The sequence below is a fragment of the Sarcophilus harrisii genome, chromosome 4 (assembly GCF_902635505.1).
Source record: "Sarcophilus harrisii chromosome 4, mSarHar1.11, whole genome shotgun sequence".
NCBI classification, from domain to species: Eukaryota; Metazoa; Chordata; class Mammalia; order Dasyuromorphia; family Dasyuridae; genus Sarcophilus; species Sarcophilus harrisii.
Genome location: NC_045429.1, coordinates 240927893 through 240952144, shown reverse-complemented (window position 1 = coordinate 240952144; position 24252 = coordinate 240927893). Strand labels below are relative to the sequence as shown.

Sequence of the window (24252 nt, the reverse complement as noted above, 5' to 3'; positions counted from 1 at the left end):
TGCATCTTCTTAGCAACATAAAGTTTTTGGAGTTAGAGTTGTCTGGAGCACTGAGATATCAATTTACTTCCCTAAAGTCATATAACCAGCATGCATAACGAGTAAAGTCACATAACTAGTATGAATATAACCAGCTATAGGACTTTGAGGTCAGCTCTCTACACACTGATTCAAGCATGGGAAAATGATTCATACATTAGAATTCATGTATTGGAATACGATTCATATATACACCTAGAAATGGGTGACAAACTGAATTTTTATTTTTTTTATTATAGCTTTTTATTTACAAGATATATGCATAGGTAATTTTTCAGCATTGACAATTGCAAATCCTTTTGTTCCAACTTTTTCCCTCCTCCCCCCACCTCTTCCCCCAGATAGCAGGTTGATCAATACATATTAAATATGTTAAAAGTATAAGTTAAATACAATATATGTATACATGTCCAAACAGTTATTTTGCTGTACAAAAAGAGTCAGACTTTGAAATAGTGTACAATTAGCCTATGAAGGAAATCAAAAATGCAGGCGGGCAAAAATATAGAGATTGGGAATTCTATGTAATGGTTCTTAGTCATCTCCCAGAGTTCTTTTGCTGGGTGTAGCTGGTTCAGTTCATTACTGCTCTATTGAAACTGATTTGATTCATCTCATTGTTGAAGATGGCCACATCATCAGAATTGATCACCATATAGTATTGTTGTTGAAGTATATAATGATCTTCTGGTCCTGCTCATTTCACTCAGCATCAGTTCATGTAAGTCTCTCCAGGCCTTTCTGAAATCCTCCTGCTGGTCATTTCTTACAGAACAATAATATTACATAATATTCATATACCACAATTTATTCAGCCATTCTCCAATTGATGGGCATCCACTCAGTTTCCAGTTTCTGGCCACTACAAAGAGGGCTGCCACAAACATTCTTGTACATACAGGTCCCTTTCCCTTCTTTAAAATCTCTTTGGGATATAAGCCCAGTAGTAACACTGCTGGGTCAAAGGGTATGCACAGTTTGATAGCTTTTTGAGCATAGTTCCAAATTGCTCTCCAGGATGGCTGGATGTATTCACAATTTCACCAACAACGTATACTGATACAGTGTCCCACAAACTGAATTTTTAGCATAAAACAATAGAGAATAGCTTCCACTAGAGAAATACTAAGAACTGTCCATTTTTGTAAAAGCTTTCATTCATTTTCAGTAGCAAATTTTCCAAAAACAGCAGGAATCATATATATATTTTATGTCATACATTTACAACTCTTAAAATGTGAAACTTTGTGTTCTGGAATAATATGGCATGTTTTGTTCATCCAAGCTAGAGGAGCTAAGGAAAGGGGCAAATTAACTCACTGTAACCCAGAAGTAAAAATCAACAAGCATTTATTAAGCACTTACTTTGTGCCAGGCATTTAATAACAAAACTAATTATAAAATCAAATTACTGTGCAACCAATCTAAATTATATAATCACAAAGCATTTTAAAAGACTTGAATCATGCTGTGGCATTCAAAGCATGGGAATTCCACTTTCTTTCTGAATGTTTTCTATGGCAACTGGTACCAGACTATAGTAAATTAATGCTTCATCCTATGCCTCAGAACAATATTTTTACATCCTAATTTATAATTGCAAATCATCCTAACATCAATACATTTCTAGTTGACCAACACACATTATGCATCAAAAACCAGGACACTTTGTTCAGCTATATAATTGTTGGGTTGGTTATGTGATTACTATATTGTCTTGAGATTTAGGAAAACCTAAATGGTGCCACTTGTGTGCTTCAGGGAAAAGAGCTAGTTTTCCCTTCATAAGCAGTTGGGTGTTACATAATACAGCCTCATCTGAAAGTGGCATTTATCTGAGGATGTACCACTGATTAGGGATTACAAGGTTTTGGTTTTTTTTGTTTTTTAAATATTCAGGAACTATTTATTGCCAAATCTAAAACAAGATGTATGTGTGTTTATTTTTATTATTATGATGTGAAGTCTGAAACCATCCTAAATGACCATTCACAAGATAAAGCTAATGTGTTCCCCCTCAAACACAGATTGCTTGGTGCTTGCCTAAAACTCTGCAACACCCACATAGAATCTTTCCATTCCTACCCCCTGACTTTTATATGTTCCCACTCAGTTCTAATTAGGAGAGCTTGCTTTGCCTCTGGGTCTCTTGAAGGCATCCCCTCTCCATGCCTCTACAGTTTATAATAGATATACTAATTACATCCAGTCATCTATGGTATCTAAAAATCCCTTATCATAATTTACATTAATGTAATGCATTAACTAAAGCTCTCTCCCATGCCTTTAAGACAGCCCTATATTCCTAGGATAAATAAAACAAATGCCGAACGGACCTCTGTGCCCATTTGTCCATGTTTTACCTCCATAAATGTATTCAAACCCAATTGTTTTTTCCTGAGATCCTTTAAGCAATACTATTCCTGCAACTTGTAAATAAGCCAGTTGCCCACTGTCAAGAGCATGTAGAGCAAGAAACAAGATAAAAATCCATTTTAGACTCTGAATGTTAAAGCAATGTTTACTAACTGATTTCAATATCAAAATTAGACTACTAGCTTTCTCCGGAAACTGAATGACCCTGTAGTTCTTGGGGGTCTTTTAAAGCAAATTACAGAATTATGTCATTTCATCTAGTAAGTCCTGATAAACTAACCTCTTTATCTATATACTTTCTCCATACTCATTCCAATACTTCAGGAATGCATTATTTTATTAATGTGTCAAATTGAAAATCAAATGAGATAGCACACATAAAATACTTGATAAACTTTAGAGCACTATATATGTTAATTTATCATTATTAGATTCAGAATATTGTGATAATAATATGTATTATTATATATCATGTTATAATCATATTATAACTATATAATTATATGTCATATCATCATCATCATAGCATAAGTTTTTAATCTAGGATCTGTGAACTTTTTTTGAAATATCTCAATAATTGCATTTCAATATATTTAAAAAACATTATTCTGAGATGTTCACAGGCTTCACTAGCTACCAAAAGAGTCCTTCATACATACACACACACACATACACACACAAATGTTTAAGAAGTAGTGATTTAGGGTTTTAAGGGTTGCAAACCATTTAAATAAGTGATGTCATTTGATCTTCACAGAAGTCATGTAAGGTAGGTATTACTGTTATCCTCATTTTGAAGATAGGGAAAGCAAGGTAGAAAGGGACCAAGTGATTTGCCCAGGGTCTCAGAGATGGATACTGAGACGACCAGAGAGTCAGACAATCTTGAATTCAAATCCTGTCTCCTGGTACATACTCTGGCAAGTCACCTATTCTCTCAAGACTCTAAGCAACTTTCTATGACTCTAAAGTTGAAAAGAAAGTCTTGGCTGCATTATTGAGGGGTGTTTCTTCATTTAAGAATTCCTTATACCAATAAATTTACAAGTTCTGACTCTATCCCTATATTATTTACCAATGTAAATTGAAAATCTCTGAGCCCTAACTCCTTGGAATATGGTCCTTGTCAATTGCTGTAGATAAAAATAATTCATCACTTGGCAACCAAACCATTAGTAATGAATATACAAGAACCAGTCTCTTGAACAATCCTCAGATGACCATATCCTCTATTACTCCCTTAGTTTAAGCTGTGATTTGGTTTAAATTGTCTATAATAGCCTGTTATTAAGAGATAGTTCAATGCAAAACAGAAGAAATGATCAATCTTGCACTACTGAAAAGTGAAGGGAGGGAGGGAGAGAGTTAAGTGCCAGTGATGTGCCAGACACTTTACTCAGCATTTTACAGATATTTCACTTGATCCTTCAAACAATTGTAGGAGGTTATCATTATCCCTATATTATATATAATAATATATAAATATATATAACATATATATAACAATTTTCAAAATTGTTTATAATAACCAATTAAAACAAGATAATTCAAGGCAAAATAGTCAAGAAGAAAAAATGTCTTGCATCACTGAAAAGTGATGGAAGGGGAATAAGCATTTGTTAAGTGCTTATGATACTCTAGACACAGTGCTCAGCATTTTATATATATTATTTCTCATTTGATCTACAAAACAATTGTAGGAGATAGATGTTATTATTATTCCTATTTTACAGATGAAGGAACTGAGGTAGAAACAAGTTAAATGACATAAGCAGTTGCACAACAGCATCCTGGACCCATAGCTGAAGCCTTTCCAGCTCCCCAAGACCTATTGGAGTTTGGACTTTTTAATATTATCTTTAAGAGTCCAGTAGCAACATCTCAATGCCACAGTTAAGCAACAGAGGGAGGCTTGGGGGTCCTCTGCATATTACTGGGCTAAGACAATTTTAAACCTGTAACAGCAAACAACTGCAGTAGGTGATAGTAAAAAAAGATAAGATTGGCAGCTTATTAAATTTTTTTAGATCCTTTGTCAGTTTTCTTTTAGGCTTTGAAATTGTAATTTGGAGAGGGAAAAAAGACAGCCACTAGCAAATAATGCAACTGTTCAGTTACTCAGAATCTGCCTCATATCTAGATGTGAATTGGTGGGAAGGGAAGCTACAACCCAAACATTAACTCCCATTTCTTTTTTATCTATCTTCTCCATTACTCCCTTAGTTTAAGCTGTGATTTGGTTTAAATTGTCTATAATAGCCTGTTATAAAGAGATAGCTCAATGCAAAACAGAAGAAATGATCAATCTTGCACTACTGAAAAGTGAAGGGAGGGAGGGAGAGAGTTAAGTGCCAGGGATGTGCCAGACACTTTACTCAGAATTTTACAGATATTTCATTTGATCCTTCAAACAATTGTAGGAGGTTATCATTATCCCTATTTTACAAATAAAGAAACTGAGGCAAAAACAAGTTAAATCATTTGCCCAGATTTATAATTAAACCTGGTCAGGTTTAAACTTGGGTTTTTCTGAATCCAGATCCAGCACTCATCCTTTAGAATATTTCAGAGTAAGAATGAGAGTAACCTGTCTATGAAAGGTTGGAAGAATTTAACTTCAGGAAGTCACTTCCTCCGGCCTTGCTGTTTTCAGCCTTGTTATTATTTATAACTTAGATGGTGTAAAGGATGAGTGCTGGATCTGGATTCAGAAAACAGATTAACTTCTCAATGTTTACCCGACTTTGATTGTCTTTCCCTTCGAGTGTAAAAGTATCAGAGATTTGGAGATTGAAGATGCTAGATTGTGAAGTTAATCTGGGATCCAAACTTGGCTCTTCTAGCACTGAATTCAGTGCTCTGACCTCTATGCTAAACTGACTATCATGTTTTGATTAGTCAAGCATCTTTATGAACATATCTCTCCAGTTGCTAACCCTCCAAAAAGTGAGCCCTTCTCCACCTGACTCCTGAGAAATTCACTAAGGTGAAGGAAGTTAGTATTAAATATAGATTCTGTTTGCAAAAGTGTTGACTCACCCCAAGGCTAGTAATAAGTCTGATTTAAATCTATTTCCTGCTGCTATACACAGAACAAGTGGAGATCAGCTGCTCGCTCTCTTCTCCCAATAACTTTTCCTAATTGTGAAACTAAAAAATCTTCCCTCCAGAAACTGTTTTCCTTCTAAATCAAAACTGATTTTTATTTTTAAAACTGCTTCTTTGAGTCCAAAGATTTGTAGGACTTGGTGTAGGATCAGACTTAAAAGGGCATCATTTGTCACCAAAATCCAAATCATACTGGAACTTTCCGGTTTGTTGCTATTATAAAATTTGCTACAGTTCATCTCAAAGCTCTGCTACCTTGGAATACAAAAGGCATCAAATGATCACACTGATGTTAATGTGATTAGGAAGGCTTATGGTTGTGCCATAAGACAGATAGCAGGTCTTCTCAGGACATGGGTTATCAGGTAAAGATGTTTGGAAATGTTGATTTGACCTTACAAATCCATAGAGCACTACATTATTTGACTTGAATGCTAGATCTAACACTGGAGTGTGTTGGTCATGATCTAGTTATCTTTTGATTTAAGTAGGGAAGAAAGGTTTAGGAGACTCCATATCATTATTTATTTTAATCATTTGATTTTAGAAACAGTAAGAACTTTATAAATTTTGTAGTTAAATTACCCCCCCAGGAGCTACTTCTTTCTGTCAGTCAAACATACATTTATGAAATGCCTTTTATATGACATTGTACTAACTTAGAATGGAAAGAAAAGCAAAAAACAAAATCCCAGCTCTCAAAGAACTCAATCTAAGAAAGCAGATAACATGCAAACAAATTATACATATGATAAATTGACAGTAATCAATAAAGAGATAGTATTAACATTAAGTGGTGTTGGAGAAAACTTATAAAAGATAGGAAATGGGACTTGAAGGAAGCCTGGAAGGGCAGTTTACAGAAATGGGGGAGGAGAGAATTCCAGGAATAGGAGATAGCTACTGAAAATGCTCAAATTCAAGAGATGAGATAGCCTCTGAGAAAAAAAACAAAACAAAACAAAACAAAACAAACAAAAAAGGAAGCTAGTATCACTGAGCGGAGATATTCACAAGGTGGCATAAAGTATGAAAAGACTAGAAAGACGGGATGGAGCCAAGTTATGAAGGGCTTTAAACAACAAACAAAGGATTTTACTTTTGATTTCAGAAATCATAGGAACAAATGGAGTTTATTAAATAGGGTGATGTGGTCAAATCTGAGCTTTGGAAAAATCATTCTGAAAACTTAAGTAGAAAAAAGACGATTTCAAAAAAGTTAAGGGGAATAGGGAGAAGGAGAGGTAAATAATACCCCTTTACCCTAACCTCAGTGCCAATAAAACCAAAATAACCAGAAAAGCAGACTAAGAATAAGGGAAATACACATGAGAACTTGTAATTAGATTGAGAAAAACCTTCCAAAGCATGAGTAATGCAAATAAATAAATAGCAAAGGGAAACCCCTTGCCGTTTGTATAACATATAATCAGTATAGCCAAAGCTGGCTGCCTGTCTCTCTCTGGCATGATCATCCATGCCTACAGGTAATTTCTTCTCAAATAGTCATTTTTAACCAATGAAAACTGTTGTCCTTGTCACAGGGATAGGAGACTTACTTGGACATGGTATCATGGATCTAAAATGGACACAACTCTAGAGATCATCAGGTCAAGTTTCCTAATTTTACAAATGAGGAAAATAAAGCTTAAAGACATTAAGTGATTCATTTAAGATTCCCAAGACAGTAAAAGGGTACAATTGAGATGTGAATCTAGGTAATGTGATTTACGCATATGTTCAACATTCATTTGCACATGTATTATTAGCCCTGACTGTGGTGAAACAAGTTATCATAGAGGAAAGATTCAATATGCTGACAGTATTGAGTAGTCTAAAAGATAATTCCCAAATAAGATTAATTGATAAGTACTTGTTTAATCCTCCTTTAAAAAATCGTCTATCCTTTTTATACAACTCCTTCCAATTGAGTAAATAAAAAAAAGTCAAATACAAAACAGAAAGCCCTCAATACATATGTACACAGTCCTGAAAATCAAATTCTTACACTGGCCATATCCAAACAAAGTATGTACTTTCTACATTTTAAATTCATCACTACTCTGTCAGTAAATCTGGCATGTTTCATTTTCATTCTTTTATACTCATGGCTTCTCTTTGTTCAAGGAGCAATTGTTAAGAGTCTACTAAGTGCTGAGTGTCCAAAGAGAAAAAGAAAATGAAATAGTTCTTGGAATCAAAGATCATTTTATTGGGGGATAACAATATATAAAAAGGGATGAGTATATTGATGAAAACCTGAACAGGGCAAGGAGGAAGGGAGAAGAGCACTAATATCTGAAATGTTAAGGAAAGGCTTTCCAAAGGGAAAGGCACATGAGTCCAGTTTTCAATAATGCCAGAAAAAAAGTAGAGGTAAATAGGGAGTGATTTCTAAAAATGAGGGACAGCTGGTACATCCCATGTTTGGGGAACAATAGATAGGCTAGTTTGGCTTGAATATAAAGTGAAATGATGCTCAATAAACTCAGAAAGATAAGCAGGAGCCACAATATAAAGGATTTAAAATGTCAAGCTAAGATGTTTGTATTTTATATTGGAAACAATAGAGAGACATTGAAGATTATTGTACAGGAGAATGACATAGTCAATTTCATGGTCTAGCAAGATTCTTTTGACAGCAATGTGGAAAACATATAGAGAAGGAAGATACAGAAAGTAGAATATCTAATTAGGATGCTGGTGTATCATACAGGCAAGAGACAGAGCCTAAACTAAGTGATGGCTATGTGAGTGTCTTCCTGATTAGAATGTAAGCTTTGTGAAGTCAGGAACCATTTTTGCCTTTCTTTGAATCCCCAGCACTTAGCATAGTACCTGACATATAGTATGTGCTTACTGATGGACTGACAATGTCTTACTAAGTGAAATGAAGACCATATATATGATAGATGCTGTGAAGGAAGGATTGATGTACCTCTTGCAGAACTTTGCTTTCCTTTGCTTTGAGCATTTACTGTCAAGATGTTTTAAAAAATAAAAATAGTGATTCCTTGACAGCTAGATCTATTAATAACTAAATGCTTCCAGGTAGAAAGACAGGGACACAAATATCTGGCATCCAGATTTTCTCATAGCTTCTAATAATATTTTTTCTAATAATAATTTCTATATACTCATTTTTAACATAGAACCATTAACAAAGCATATCAGCAATATGTTTTGTATTCAAAAAACACTGCAGTCATTTTATTGTTATTTTGTGATGATGCATGCAATAGAACTTTTTTCTTAAAATTCTTTCGGAAATTCATTAATGAGTTTCTCACATGAATCCCCATTCCTGTAAGTCCTTACTCATGCAATTCAGGTATAGTCCTCATTCAATCAAAATATGACTGGAAATCCTCCAAGGAAGCCAGAACTTCTTTTTCCTAGAACAGAGTTAGGGCTAGGTTTATTCACCACTGATAATGAAATAGTTTTGTTTCTACTAAAGTGCTCTACTAACTGCTCAGATCAAGAAACAGAAGAAAATGAATAAACAGAAAAGTTCAAGAGGCCAGCCAAAGAGATTGAAGTGTGTCAAAGCTGAGCATTATCAAAGGGAGAGAAATCAAAAGTGAAGGACTTAAAATTGCAGGAGTGTAAGATTGGGATACCAACTTAATAGAAAGCAAATGAGGAAAGGAATAAGTGGGAAAAGGAAGATCTGCTTCAGTAAGAAAAAGAAACAAGAAGTTTTCAAAAATCTTGATTAAAAGAGATTGAAAATTAGGGGAACATAAACTGAAATGGGAGAAAAGAAATGAATAAAAGTCCATGGAGGGAAAGGGACAGAGGGTAAGTTCTACTGGTAATAGGTATATCTAATGATGCATATCTAATGGATCATGACCCTGTAACAGTGTCAATTATACCTAGGTTTAAATGCTCTCTTGGACATATACTAAGTGAACCTGGGCAAGTCCTTTAGCCATCAGTGTCCCCATACAACTAAATACCTAAGATTATAAATTAAGAACAACTATTGATATGCATTGGTGGAGGGATTTTCATTCTAGAGAATTGAAATTATAGGGGCAACTGGGTGGTACAGTGGATAAAGCATCAGCCCTGAAGTCAGGAAGACCTGAATTCAAATCTGGTCTCAGCCAATTAACACTTCCTAGCTTTTGCATCACAATAGCTGTATTATAAAGCTGGAAGAAACCTCATAAACCGTGTCACTTTACAAATGAGGTAATCTAGAGTTCCAAAGAAATTAATGAATGAAACTTTAGTTAATTTGAAAAGGGAATCCTAGAAAATGTGATCCTGGGACAGTTAGATGGCACAGTGGATAGTGCACCAGCCCTGGAGTTGGGAGGACCTAAGTTCAAATGTGGTCTCAGACATTTAACATTTACTATCTGGATGACCCTGGCCAAGTTATTTAAGCCCAAATACCTTGCTAATAAATAAATAAATTTCTCTTTGTTTGGGACGTGGACCTGTGTTTCCATTAATGTGAAGAACAACCAGTGTGAAAACTCTCTCCACTGATAGCAAAAATTTATCCACAGTTCACAGTTTTAGAGAGTTACCTGGGAACAATGGAAAATTAAATGATTTTTCCAGTCATACATTATAATGATGACTATGAAAGTATTTGTATCAAAATATTTATAGAAATAACATCCTATTATAGTCTTATACCAAATCTAGGAGATAGGAGTATTATCCCCCATGTTACAAGGCAGGAAACTGAGGCAGACAGAATTTAAGTGACTTATTTAAGGTCATATAATTAGTATCTGAGGCAGGACTTAAATTCAGATCTTCCTGATTCCAAGGCCATACTACACTCTCTCATTATTTTATTAATACTAGCTATTTTTGAAATCAACTAGGAAAATGTCACAATGGGATATTTGTTTTGCCCCAGTTGAAAATATGTACACAGGGAGAGACATTATTAACTGAAACTCATGTTGTTGGGCTAGAATTGAGCCAAGATTCTATAAGCCAAATTTTTGTAAGCCTTCTGACATTTGTCCTCATTTTTTTTAATAGATTTGGACATGGCACTAAAGTTAATACTTTTTATTTAAAAAAAAAAAAAAGTAGTTCCTACTATTACTGCATTACTGCATTACATTTGCCAACAAAGGTCACTATGTGTTTTAAAATACTTGGTACTTTTAGCAAATTCTCCTTTTCATAAATCTTTACCATCTATCACAAGTCAAATTATATTTGTATGGTGACTCTTCACCAAGTCCTGCTATGCTGTTTCTGTTATGTTCCCCACAACTCATGTGAAGCTAATACCTCTATAACTGCTTACTATGTTTCATCCTATTATCATGAATAATGCTGCCATATTCCTGTCCTCAACTATCTGATTTGTCATCAGTGAATATCTGGAACTAAAAAATGTCATGGGTTAGAATTATTTGGGTATTATAAGATTTTAAGTGGCAATATCCTTCTCATACAAATAGAATGAACAGAGACGATACTGGCTTAAATCCAAGTTTATTGTATGTAAAAGATGTGAATCAGTGTCTGTATAGGAAAAAAAAATCCCTTCATATTATTAAATTAAAATTTGAATTCTCATGGATCATTTCCATTCTTGTTCCTGAAGAAGCCAAAATACATTCCACGAATGTCTTCAAAGACAAAAGTAGACTTTGAGCAAACATATGTCACTTGAACATTTTCAAAACAAATCCTTAAAAAAATAAGCCATTTAGTTCTGAACCATGTTTTCAAATGGTACTTAAGTTAGGTACCTGGGCTAAAGAACTCTGAAACAAGTTGTATATCTGGTCCTAGAGGAACAATGAAAATATTAATGCTCTTTTCCTCAATTTCTAACTTTTAAAAATCAATAATTTTATTTGAATTCTGGCTCCCATCCTCAAGGGTTGGAGATAACTTCTTTATGGTCAACATTTATAAATTGTCTCTTTCAAATTCATGGTATTGCTTACTTTTCTTAGTATTATTTTAACAACACTGCATTCTCAAAAAGGTTCAATGCACAATAGATTCCCCTAAATAAATTAAGACATTTATATATTTGTGGAGCATAAAAGTCCATAGCAGTGATTTTTAGCAGTTTAGGAAACATCCTTATGTGAAAAATCCTTCCATGGACTATTTATCTTTAATTTAGAGTCTTAGAAAGTTGCCAACTTAGAAAGTTAGTTAAATGATTTGCTCGTGATTACACAATTAATCTGGTTAGAGTTAGAACTGAAACCCAGGTTTGGGTTTTTTTGGTTTTTGGTTTTTGTTTTTTTACCTCAAAGTAAGCCTTCTATTCATGATGTCACAACCTTAGAACATGAGATGAAAACATTTTATAATCATATTATATTAGTCATTGTATTACTAATAGCATAAAATTTAGGGGTTGTACAGTAGGTTGGTGGGGTAATATGAAGAAAATGAGTGGAGATGCTTATGTATTTTTAGGAATTGCTGAACTTCACATTTTATCCCATGAACTTTCCCAAGTACTAATGATTACTTTGTTCCAGTAATTAGTCACTCAGTTAACAAGCATTTCTTAATTTGTGCCAGGCACTGTGCTAAGCACTGAAGACAGAATTACAAGGAGAAAGAAGGATAGTCCCTGCCCTCAAGAAGCTTACATTTTAACAGGGGAATACAACATGTAATGGGAACCTGAAATGCAAATAGCAGGGAGAAGGGAGAATAGAGGAACGTAGCAGGGAATGCAGCATATCAAAGCAGTAGATAATATAGAAGTGAAGGCAAAGAATGAGTATATAGCTGACCTAGACCTCTTTGTTAAAGTGAAGGTCCTGGGTACTTTTCAAGTCTGAAATAAAGAGGAGTGAACTTTCAAGGTGAAAGCCAATGTAGAGAATCTTGGGGAGAGTTAGGAATTCATCCAGGAATAAAACAGAGAAATGACTGCCCTTAGTCTCCTTAATCAGTTATCATATTTTAAGACCCCAGGCAGTTCCTGCTCTAAAGGAGATAATAGTTCAATGAGGGAAACAATATTCAAACAACCACATGCAAATGAGCTATGTGTAAGATAAATCCGAGATAATCAATAGAGGGAAAGTGTTAAAATTAAAGGGGATTTGGAAAGATTTCATTTATTTGAAGTTGATGGGCCAGATTCTTGTTCTATGAAGCTACATTAATATTCAGCAATTACTCAGAAGAGTTTAGATCTTATATACATTTCAGTCACTGAAGTATTTCTTTCCCCTTTAATACAGCAAATCATATTTTAGTGTTTATAGAAATAAAGTATAAGAAGTAATATTTTCCTGTTAACAATTGAGGAACTCACATCTTTTACACATTCAGATTTATGCATGTAAGTATATATGTGTGTGTATATATAAATATATATATACACATATACATACTATATTATTTTATATTGTAACAATTTTACTAAAAACAGTTTTTAAGTTTGAATGATAAAAATCTTGAGGTGATGATTATATTTATAATACAACTATACTGTCACAAGAGAAAACTATTTTTTGGCAGCCTTGTAAGTAGAAGGATAATTCAATGTTTTATGTACAAAAACTGCTGAAAGAGATCAAGAAGAGATCTGGTAGAACTCATTTACATTTCTGGAGTCTACAGGGACCCTCTGACTTCTGCCAAACTCAATTTGTCTTATTAGCAAAGAAAAAATAATGAATCTTAAAAAAAAAAAAAAAACACCAAAAATCCAATTAGGAATGAAAACCATTCTGTCTTCTCTTGCAGAAGGTCATGCATACTAGGAAGAGACATATGGAACTATTTCAGGAACTAAATCAGAAATTTCAGACTTTGGACAGATTTCGGGACATACCAAATACAAGCAGTATGGTGAGTATACTCTTATTTAGTTAGCTCAATTCACTGAGTGTGAAGTACTCAATACACCAAGTATTTAATGTCTACCCACTGTGTTATGTTCCCAGAACTTGCTAGGTTGCTTCAGGGGAATATAAATAAAATATATACTAAAAGGTATGATTTCTGCCAATTCAAAGCTCATAATCTTTCTGGATTTTCCAAGATATCCACTACATGTCCACCATAAAAAAAAATTAGAAAAATCCATATATGAACCAAGTAATTAGGTACCAAATGACTAATTTAGTTGACAAATGTGACAAAAGCACCTGTCTTTATGCTACAGAATGGCCTCACTTATCATTAGGAAGAGATACATTTTTCTTTTTTTATTAAAGCTTTTTCTTTATTTTCAAAACATACATGGATAATTTTTCAACATTATCCCTTGCAAAACTTTGTGTTCCAATTTTCTCTCCCCTTCCTCCACCCCCTTCTCTAGATGGCAAGTAATCCAATATATGTTAAACATGGTAGAAATATATGCCAAATCCAATATATGCACACATATTTATATAATTATCTTGCTGCACAAAGAAAATCAAATCAAACAGGGAAAAAATGAGAAAGAAACAGGGACAAAATGCAAGCAAACAACAACAAAAAGAGTGATGGTCCATATTCAGTTCCCACAGTTCTCTCTCTAAATATAGATGGCTCTCTTCATCACAAGATCATTGGAACCACTTTGAATCATCTCATTATTGAGGAGAACTACATCCATCAGAATTGATCAAAGATGTATTTTTTCAAAGGCTTATTTTACATGATGAAAAACATGTTAAAAGATCTCTGATTTCACTGGTGTATGTTTCCTCCACTGATGCAGAACACAATTCTATGATGCAATACTTTATCATCTTCACACAAACCTTATTTTGTAGAAGGCAAAATGGACTCTCAAAGAGCAAAGGGGGCTTGTTCAAAATTATACCATGCACTCTAGTCTACGCTGGTCATTCTTCTTGTTGTTCTTTACAACCACCCTAATAAATCAGATATTAATCCCTCATTCCCACCCCCATGTATCTGGAGTGCCCTTCCATCCAAATTGTCTACCTAAGCATTCTCCCTATCCAATTTGAGTTCTCTTTCTCTAGCACCCTTTCCCCTTTCCCCAAGCAGAATTCTCTAGATTCTGCAATAACTATAGCTCAAGGGGGGAGAGGGAGAAGGACTGAGATCTATTTTTTTTAATCTTGTTCCATAGAGTGTCAGGTTAAAAGAATCCATTATCACCTTATTTTTTTTTTTAATCTTATTTTGTGAACTGCCATTTTCAAAGAATATATTACCATCTTGTTGTTCAAGATGCTGTTGAACTCCCTTCACCACTTTTCCATCTCTGTGCCTTAACTACGACTGTCTCCTATGCCAATGCACTTCCTCCTAACATCCACTTCTTAGAATCCCTAACTTCATTCAAATCTTAGTTCAAGTAATGGGTTGAACCCTTCATATTTCAGTGGTAGTTAGCAAGTGATTATTCCAGCTATTGGCCTTATCTCTCCAGAAAAGGATATAAGTTCCTTGAAAATGGGATTGGTTTATACTTTTGTATTCCCTCTTGTGCCTATGATAATGCTATACTTATAGCAGATATTTGACACTCAAAAGTTGATTGTTTTCTTCCACTTTCTTCTAACTATTTTCACAGATTTTCAGCCAACAAATGATATCAACACAGGTCTCAATCCATCAATTCTTCCCAAAAAAATTAATAGTGAATTTGAAATAAATTGAAGAAAACATATTTTTAACACCTATCAAATCCAGCAGGCATATGTAACTAATCTAGCTGGCTGACCAAGGTTGTATACAAGTCTGCTTTTCCTCTTCTAGACTAGAGACTTCTAGTCTGAGGATTTAATTATTAATGGTGCAAATATATGGATCTCAGTATCCTGACAATTGCTATTGCCCTCCTGATTCAATATCTCTGTACCTGCATGACTTTTTTCTATTTACTTAAATTTTATTGTCTATAAACACTTATTACTGCATTAAGTGGTAGGTAGGAGAGAGCAAAACTGTCCTTATTAGATAATTATTGCCCTAACTCTTCAAGAATGGAGGAAAAAGAGAGTTTTCTATTCTGTTTTAGTGATCATAAACTTGTAAAATATGAGTTCATTATAACTAATTGAGTTGCATAATTTACAGTGGCATATTGTGGTTAACAAATTTTCCAATTGGATAGGAAAAGATATTTTAAAATAAAAGGTGATTTTTCTTTTTCTCTAGTTACCAACTAATCATACCTAAAAGTATAGTAAATTATGATAATTAAATAAAATAATAAATTTTTTAGGGACAGAAAGAAATTTGAGACATTCTCTTATCTATTTTCACTACTTAGGGCAAGATAATAATTAAATCGCCCTAAAGAGATCATTGTTTAATGATGTCCAGAGAGAGAATTTCTTCTCTTTCACTTTTAAATGCAATATATGTGCACATGTTTATGAGTAGTATATGAGCACCCAAACAGCTGCTCAAAATCCTTCTTGCTGCAACCTAAACCCATTCCCTCAGAGAACTGTGTTCCATCATCATAAGGCTTGAAATAAGAACAGAAAAAAGCCAGGTGGTTCTGGATATCATATCAGGTGGAAAAAGCAGAAATGGAACTTTTACATTTGCAGAAATTATTTAATACATTATTTATAAGAAGGGATGAGGGGGAAAAGAAGGAGGAAAAAAGCATAGAGAAATGAAGGAAGGACTTATAAATGCTTACATATTAGACATTTTTACAAATATCCTATCATTAGACTTCATAACTTCCCTTGAAGCAAAGTGCTCTGTATTCTCTTTCCAGTCTACAGAGAGTTATTAGGAGAACAGTATATTGCTGGTTATTACTGCTTGCCACCTCTGCCTTTCCTCCCCTGCCCTCTTCCAGCTTCCCCAACCCATATTTTGAGGCTTCAGTAATTGTCAGGATGACTCCTCACCACAAAAAGGCTGGCTTCAAGGACATGACTCATTCATTCAGAGTTCCAGAGGTGGAAACTACAGACAAAGCAGGCAAGGACAGAGTGACTAATTGTTCAGGAATAGCCTCAAAATGAGACCAACATCGTTTAAATCCTCTTATTCACTATGACAAGCAGTATACAAAAATGGATAGAGAGCTGGCCACAAAGAGTGTCTTGTTTTCAAGTTCCACACCTAACAGACTGAACATATCACTTGCCCTCATAGTGCTCTAGGCAATTGTGTAAAGCTATATATTACCTGCATTGATAAAGGGAGTTTCCTCTTCCAAGAATATTCTATGCCAATGAAATCAGATCCCTATGATTCATTAAAACAAATTCTTAAAAATTAAACAAGACCAAAGACATGCTGCTAAATGTTTAACAAACAATTCTTCAAAAGTTATTGTATACCCAACACACATTTAACTTTAATCTTTATAAATACAAGTTTGTTGACTTAGATATATTAGCAGAGAAAACATGGAAGACTTTAAATCTGATAACAAGCTTCACTGTATTTTAAATATATTTTAAACTAGAATAAATGTAATATAAATTATATTACTTTAATCTAGAATAAATACAAAACTAGATTTCTTTTTAATTTATTTTTTGTTCTTTTATTTTTATTTTTATATAATAGCTTTTTATTTTCAAAATACATGCAAAGATAATTTTCAATATTCACCCTTGGAAAACCTTGTGTTCCAGATTTTTCTCCTTCTCTTCTCCCTACTCTTCTCCCCTAGACAGCAAGCAATTCAATATATGCAAAACTATATTTCTAAAAAAAAGAGAGAGAGAGAAAGAAAGGATTAGTGAAGATAAAACAGTCCATGTCCTTAGGAGCAAAATCATTTTAAATTTCAAAGTAATATTGCTGAAGAAGTGTAAAGTGGACTAAACTTGGAGCCAGAGTTCATGAAACTGAATAGTGGCTCTGTCATTTATTCCCTGCAGGGCCCTTTGCAATCATTAGACCTCTGTAAAATGAGAAAGTTGGATTAGTTAGTCTATCAGCTCCCTTCAACTTCTAAATTTATGATCCTAAATGAAACTATTTTTTAAAAACTATTATTCTTTATTCTAATGGGCATATTTAGCAAGAGGACATTAAATAGCCAATATCCTCTCCTGAATAATGATTCATGTTACCAAATTTCTGGATTAAATTTAATAACTGGGCAGTTATACAAAGCACGGTTTTTGTTTGATGTTTCTTCATATGACTGAGTGATGTGACGTTCAGATCAATACACTGTAATTTCACATTGGTTTGGAAACACACAAATTGTTCTGATGGATGGTTTCTTTTTTTTTAAACTTAGATGTCAATAATGATTTCTGCTTTACACTTCATAGAGAAAACTCTACTTGTTCTTATGTTTGCATTCTTCATTTTGCACTAATTGTCAAATAACTTTTCATTTAAAATACAGCAATTTCCATGACCACAAAAGAATTCATGGCTATGGGGTAGCTAGGTGGTGTAATGGTTGGAGCACCAGCCCTGAAGTCAGGAGGAACTGAGTTCAAATCTGGTCTCAGATACTTAACACTTCCTAGCTATGTAACCCTGTGCAAGTCACTTAACCCCAATTACCTCAGGAGGAAAAAAAAAAAAGTAATGGCTACACTGTATAAACATGATCAAGACTCTACCCAAGAGGCAGACGTGCCCTTCCCTCAGAAAAGGCATGATGAATTCATTATAACATGACTCAGTGGCTATAGTGTTAGATTTGGGTTGAGGAAAACATGAATCTTCCAAAATACTTCCTCAGATAATCAAGTTACCACTTTTCAGACTCATTTCTTTATCTTAAAAATGGGGTAATAACATTTACTTATCAACTTGCTTTGAAGATCAAAAAGATAACATATATAAAGCAGTTTGAAAACTTTAAAGCAATATCTAAACTTATTAGTAGAAAAGGAAAAGTTGATTCTAGAAAAGTAACTGGCTATTAAGCAAAGGTGTCTTCAAAAGTTTTACTATTATTAAGGAAATGTTTCCAAAAAACTGAACTATAAGAAGGAAACAATTTGCAAAAGTGGAAATGAATGTACAAAATATGCAGGAGAAATAGAAAGCTGTGCAAAGTAAGAAGGATAAAGATATCTGATCAATGAAAAAAAGAAAAGGAAAGGAAAAAATGTGAGAAATAGCCCAAAAGGGCTAGATGTCTTTAATTTTGGTCTAGAAACCACTACCAAGGTGTGTACTCATTAGTAATTCTTAATATCCCATAATGGCTATCTTATAATCAGAGCTCCTTACTTATATCTCAGAAGATTCTATCACTAAATTTCTGACCTATCATTTAACTTGAATTTCCCTTCCTTGTCAAACTCAGGACTCTCAAAAATACATCAATAAGCCAAACAATAGCCACAGAGCATGTGCTACAGTAGAAAGAAGGCTGGATTTAGAGTTAAAGGGTTTGGCAACAAAGAGGCATAGTAGATAGAGAATCAGACCCAGAGTTAGGAAGATTTATCTTCGTGAGTTCAAATGTGACCTCAGATACTTACTTGCTAGGTGACAGTGGGTACATCACTTAACCTTGCTTGCCTCAATTCTTCATTTGTAAAATGAGGTGGAGAAGGAAATCATGAAACTATCCAGTGGCTTTGCCAAGAAAGCCCTAAATGGGTATGTGAAGTCATAAGTAAAATTACTGAACAACAACAATATTTAATCTGAGCCAAGCTATCTTGTATAAATCATATATGTTTTCCTTGCATCAATTTTTTTCCCTTGTTAAACTAGATGGTCCCTCAAGCCCATTAGGACAGTAAATAATAATAATAATAGCTAGCTTCATAAAGGAAAGTTATTTATTTATGTTATCTCTTTGATCTCACAATGCTGAGGTAAATGCAATTATTCTTCATATTTTACAGATGAGGGAACTGGGGCTAAATGAGTTACTTGTCTAGCTAGAGCTCCAAGACTAGTGACTGAGCAATTAAGAGTCTAATATTACTAAAATTCCTTTCCTAGATGAGTTTAGTCTCTGTGCTCATCCAGATTAGCTCCATGAATCACAAGTTAGAGACAAGGTTCTCATCTGCTCTTTTTCAATGCAAATGAATTCAAATCATGCCTGTTCCTTGGCAGCTGGCTGCAATTTCAGCTCCTCTCTGTAATTGCTTAAGCTGGATTAGGGCAGCAAATAGGCACTTACCTGGGATGCTCAAAAAGAAAAAAAAGAAGAAAAAAAAGGCATCGATCCCATCCATCACATAAATGGCTTTCTTCTTTCTCTTGTTTTCTTCACAGGAAAACCCAGCACCAAACAAGAGCCCATGGGACACTTTCAAAAACCCTAGTGATTATCAACATTATACCACAATAAATGTTTTGGACACAGAGGCAAAAGACGCTTTGGAACTAAGACCAGCAGAATGGGAGAAGTGTCTGAATTTGCCTCTCGATGTGCAGGAAGGAGACTTTCAAACAGAGGTGTAACAAACAAACAAACAAAGCGCAAAATAAGGAAACTAGATTGCTCATTGCACTGACATTCAAGTCTTGGGAAGCCTGACATTCCTCTCTGGACATTGTGGCTACCGTACAAATGTCAGGATCTTCATGTGCCAAACGTCAGTGGTATTTTCGTACCTTATCGTCCCGCTAGGCAAGCTAGCGTGGAGAACCAGGTGTACAATTCTTACCATCCTGTGTTGTAAGTAAACGTGGAATGGATTTGTAAGGTAATCTTTATAGATAAACCTCAAGCAACGATTCATGTTGTAACTGCTTCATTTGGTTTAGTTTTCAGAAAACTTTACCATGAAGCACAATGTATATATTTATGCAGTTTTTAAAGTTTATAACAGTCTGTTTGGCCATTACTACACTTTTTACTTTATAATATAAAAGCAAAGTTTTTGTCATTAAATGAATGTTTGTTGAGCTACATTCTTCATTGCTTTAAATGCAATAAAGTAATAATCTCACTTTTATATGAATAATATATTTCACATCTTTATTATTGCAGTTTTCTCCAGAAAGCTCAGAGTAGCTTTCGCTGCTGCAGCTGTGTATAAAATATTTAAAATGTTGTATGGTGTAAATAAACTTTTGTCTACATATCAGTTTTTTAGTGCATTTTATTTGGGATTTATTGAATTGAAATTTACATATTTATAAAGTTTTTTTTTTTTTTAATGCAGATACCGAAAAAAAATGTATTCTCAGTTTTAATGGCATATCGTTATTACTCCTTTGAGGCTAATGATTTCTCAAATGTAAAAGTAGGTTTGTATAATAGGTTCTGTATTTTCTACTCAAAACACTCTTTGGAACAATGTACTATGTAAATTCAGCTTGTCAGAATTCTGCTGCCATCATTCTCATATATAAATGTTTTTTTTTTCTATCTTATGATGAAAACACAACTAAGAAAAACAGTAAGTTATAATGCCAAAAAAAAAAAAAGGAAATGCTTATTTTAAATAATTGAGGGCAGTGCATGTATCAAAAGAGAAGCCATGTGTGCTTAAAGTTTTTCATAGCATATAAGAAAAACTGCACTTATGCAGGATTTAAAATCATCTCAGATCCATAATCTATAACAGAGACAAAAAGGGAATGTATTTGGCAGCTCTTAGAGAGGGGAAGGCTGAGGGAAGCTGTTGGTGCAAACTGTCTCTAGCTTCATTATAAGCCATGCTAGTGATGTCACTAGCCCCCTCAGATTATCATTAAAGGAAATTTATTGTGAGACTTGTTTAAACTTTTTTTTTGGTTGTTCTTCAGATGATTGAACATTGTATTTATGATACTGTGGCAAGGAAGGGTATCCCAAGTTTTCAAGAAGTTTATTCAAACTTGTTTAATGTTAACCTGAGCTGCATTATCTTTTGTGACCAGCCCAAGTCTCTGGGCACAGGGGCAGTGGCTGTGATGGCTTTGGAACCGGTGTAGCTCAGGCAAAGAGAAAATGACCTACTTTTAGAAAGAGGTTCAATAAAAAAGCCAACTCCACCACAAGCTGGAGCCTTAAAAACCAAACAAACAGCTCAGGCTTCATTCCTGTCGTTTGTTTTTATTGTTCTCGATGTAAAAATTTTGAAAAGTCTATTTTTAATCAAATTTTAAAAAAAAATAAACATTATCAAAATATGCAAAAAAGAGTATAACTGTTAACAAAAGCCTGATTTTTCACTAGCATAAAATTATCATACTAATTATAATATGGTCTTAAAACTCATTAATGTTTTATGAGATTTTTTTTTTGTTATAGGAATAATATTCTGTCAAGATATAAAACACAAAAAGCTTACTATTCAGTTTAATTCCTGTAACATGTAGTTGGGACCTCAGTTTCTAATTAAAATCATGAAACCACTCAGAATACCAAATGTAGAGACTGCAGAGTATATGGAGTCTTAAGAAATAACAATAATAATAAAACCTAAAAAAGCATTGGTATAAACATTTAGGTAAACAAATGAGTTTCATGAGAGTTAGCAAGCTTAATGGATAGCAAACTGACCTTGGAGTCAACAGGAGCTGAGTTCAAGTCTTGCCTCTCATACATGCTGGCCATGTGACCCTAGTTGTCACACTATTCTAGATAACTCTCTAATACTGTACATCACAGAGAAAGTACTGGCTTGAATTAGTAGAGGGAGGTCTAGTCCCTTTTCCTTTGATATTAATATATCAGAAAGAAAAGTGTTTCTTCTAAATCGTGAATTTTACAGTATACTACATGTCATGAAATACTTAAAATTAAATAACACACTTCCTTTATAATTTTTTTTTCAGTTCCAATGACTTAAGAAATGTTTGACAGGTTATATTTGAGATATACATAGTAAATAAAAGATTAGGCCCAGTTGTTGCATGTGTGTAAGCAACCTTTATTCAAGTCAAGCCTCATAAACTCATAAACTCAGTTAAAAGGGATTTTACATAGAGTGCAAAAGATTATTCTAAACAAGTTTAGGAAACTGTGGTTCTCAGTAGTTTTTAGTGACTCAAAAAATTGAATTACCCTATAAGAGAAGTAGGTAAACTCCATTACAGGGAATATAGATAATCCAAAAATCATTCACTTTTGGCTTTGAAAGTTTTTTTTTTCCCTTCTAGATATAGGTTTTCTGTTCTTTGGGTAATTCGTAGTGCCATAGAAAGATATATGAAAATATATTTGCTATGCATATATATTCATTTATGTATCCATAGTTTTGGAATTAACTTCTCATTTCATTGATATGTTCATTGAAATTCTAATGAGGAATCTCCATCTAATATATCAAATCAGTACCTAATTTGCAATTTATAATTTTAGTGGATTATGATAAAGTAGATGATGATAGAGATTAGATGATTTCCTCTCTATTAACTAGGAGGTGTCAGAAGACAATTTGACTCCCTGGGTTTTTTTGCCATACCACACAACTTCCTATACACATAACATATGCATGTACTTTGTTGTACCTATAATATATCTGCTCATATACATATATGCACTCATATGTACTTTTAATTGCTGTTGAACATACTTAAAAAACATCAAAAATCACATATTTTCAAAGTTATAGAAGGAATATGATTTACATCTTTGAAGTGAATACCTACAATAACAAAGCTGCAGAACATATCCATAAAGTATTAGGTATATAACATACGTACATATGTATGTGTATGTTTGTTATCTATGAGAATATTAGGGTGTAATATGTTCGGTATATATATTAAGGGAACAAGATAATTGTTCAGATCTTTTTTATATTACATATCTTAACAAGTTTCATTGATACAGGCACAAAAACTTCCTCTACTAGTAGAAATTTGCACATAAGTCTGCAATTTATAATCTTGGAAAAATTCCTGAGTGACTATTGAAATTGTTAACCTACTTGGCCAGGATTACATAGGCAGTATGTGTCAGAGGCAGAAGTTAAACCCAGGTCTCCCCAACACTACTGCTAGATGATCTTCTATCCAGTACCTCTGGATCCTACCTCTTAAACCTATCTAAACATGGAATATGTTTTCATATATAATCTATATACATTTATTCATATATATTTCTATGTCCATATAGATCTGTAGAGACAGACATGGACAAGGAGTGTAAGGGTCAGCCCACTTAGTTTGCATTTTGGATTAAAAACAAAGGAACCATTATAAGCAAGGAAACGACATAGTCAGAATTTGTGTATTGGGTATTCTTTTGGCAAATGTATAGGTCATGAGTTAAAGAGGAAAGGGAACAGAAGATCAATTAGAAACCTATCAATAATCCAGAGAAGGATTGATAGGGGCATAAACTTGGGTACTAAATTAGGTCTTAGGTATAGAGAAAGAGATGAATGACACTTTTTTTTTTAAGAAGTTAATATTTGATTTCTTCCTGCCCTCTTGTTCCCTATCTGGAACATATTACATCTTCTTCCAAACTTATACAAAACATTAACCTAAAATAAAAAAGGTCTTTCTCTAGAAATTGTGGGATTATGCTTCCCAAATGGAAGAAATATAATTGCTTTGTTCTATAAAGATTTCACTTCTGCCTCCTGCTAGTCTAGAATAATCTAAGACCCCAAATGTTCTAAGCATATAACTAAGCAAAATATGTGATAATGTCAAGAATTTGAAATAGTTTTGTACAATCTACAAAATAAACTACCTATCAATTATTGAAGGGAAAGGAGAAGGAATAGTCATTTCTATAGCACTTAATATATGTCAGGCATTTTTTTTTTTACAAATATCTCATTTGATCCTCACAACAACACTGAAAGATCAGTGCTATTATCCCCTTTATACAACTAAAGAGATGGAGGCAAAGTGACTTAACCAGAATTACAAAGTGATTAAGTATCCGAGGCTGAATTTGAACTCAGGTATTGCTAACTCTGAGGCTCA

The 24252-nt window shown here is 33.8% G+C and overlaps 1 protein-coding gene across 6 annotated transcripts in view; it reads left to right on the top strand.

Moving 5' to 3' along the window:
* The window catches only part of ADGRB3 (adhesion G protein-coupled receptor B3), an 856580-nt gene extending 835409 nt beyond the window's left edge, over positions 1-21171 (top strand). For 3 of the 6 annotated variants that reach the window (XM_031964674.1, XM_003769193.3, XM_031964673.1), the window contains 2 exons: positions 13243-13347; positions 19648-19836. In XM_031964674.1, the coding sequence (XP_031820534.1) occupies positions 13243-13347; positions 19648-19836 (294 nt within the window). Of the gene's footprint in view, positions 1-13242; positions 13348-19647 lie in introns of all 6 variants that reach the window. The other 3 variants (XM_031964677.1, XM_031964676.1, XM_031964675.1) reach the window with 2 other exon arrangements.
* The last annotated feature ends 3081 nt before the right edge of the window (positions 21172-24252 follow it).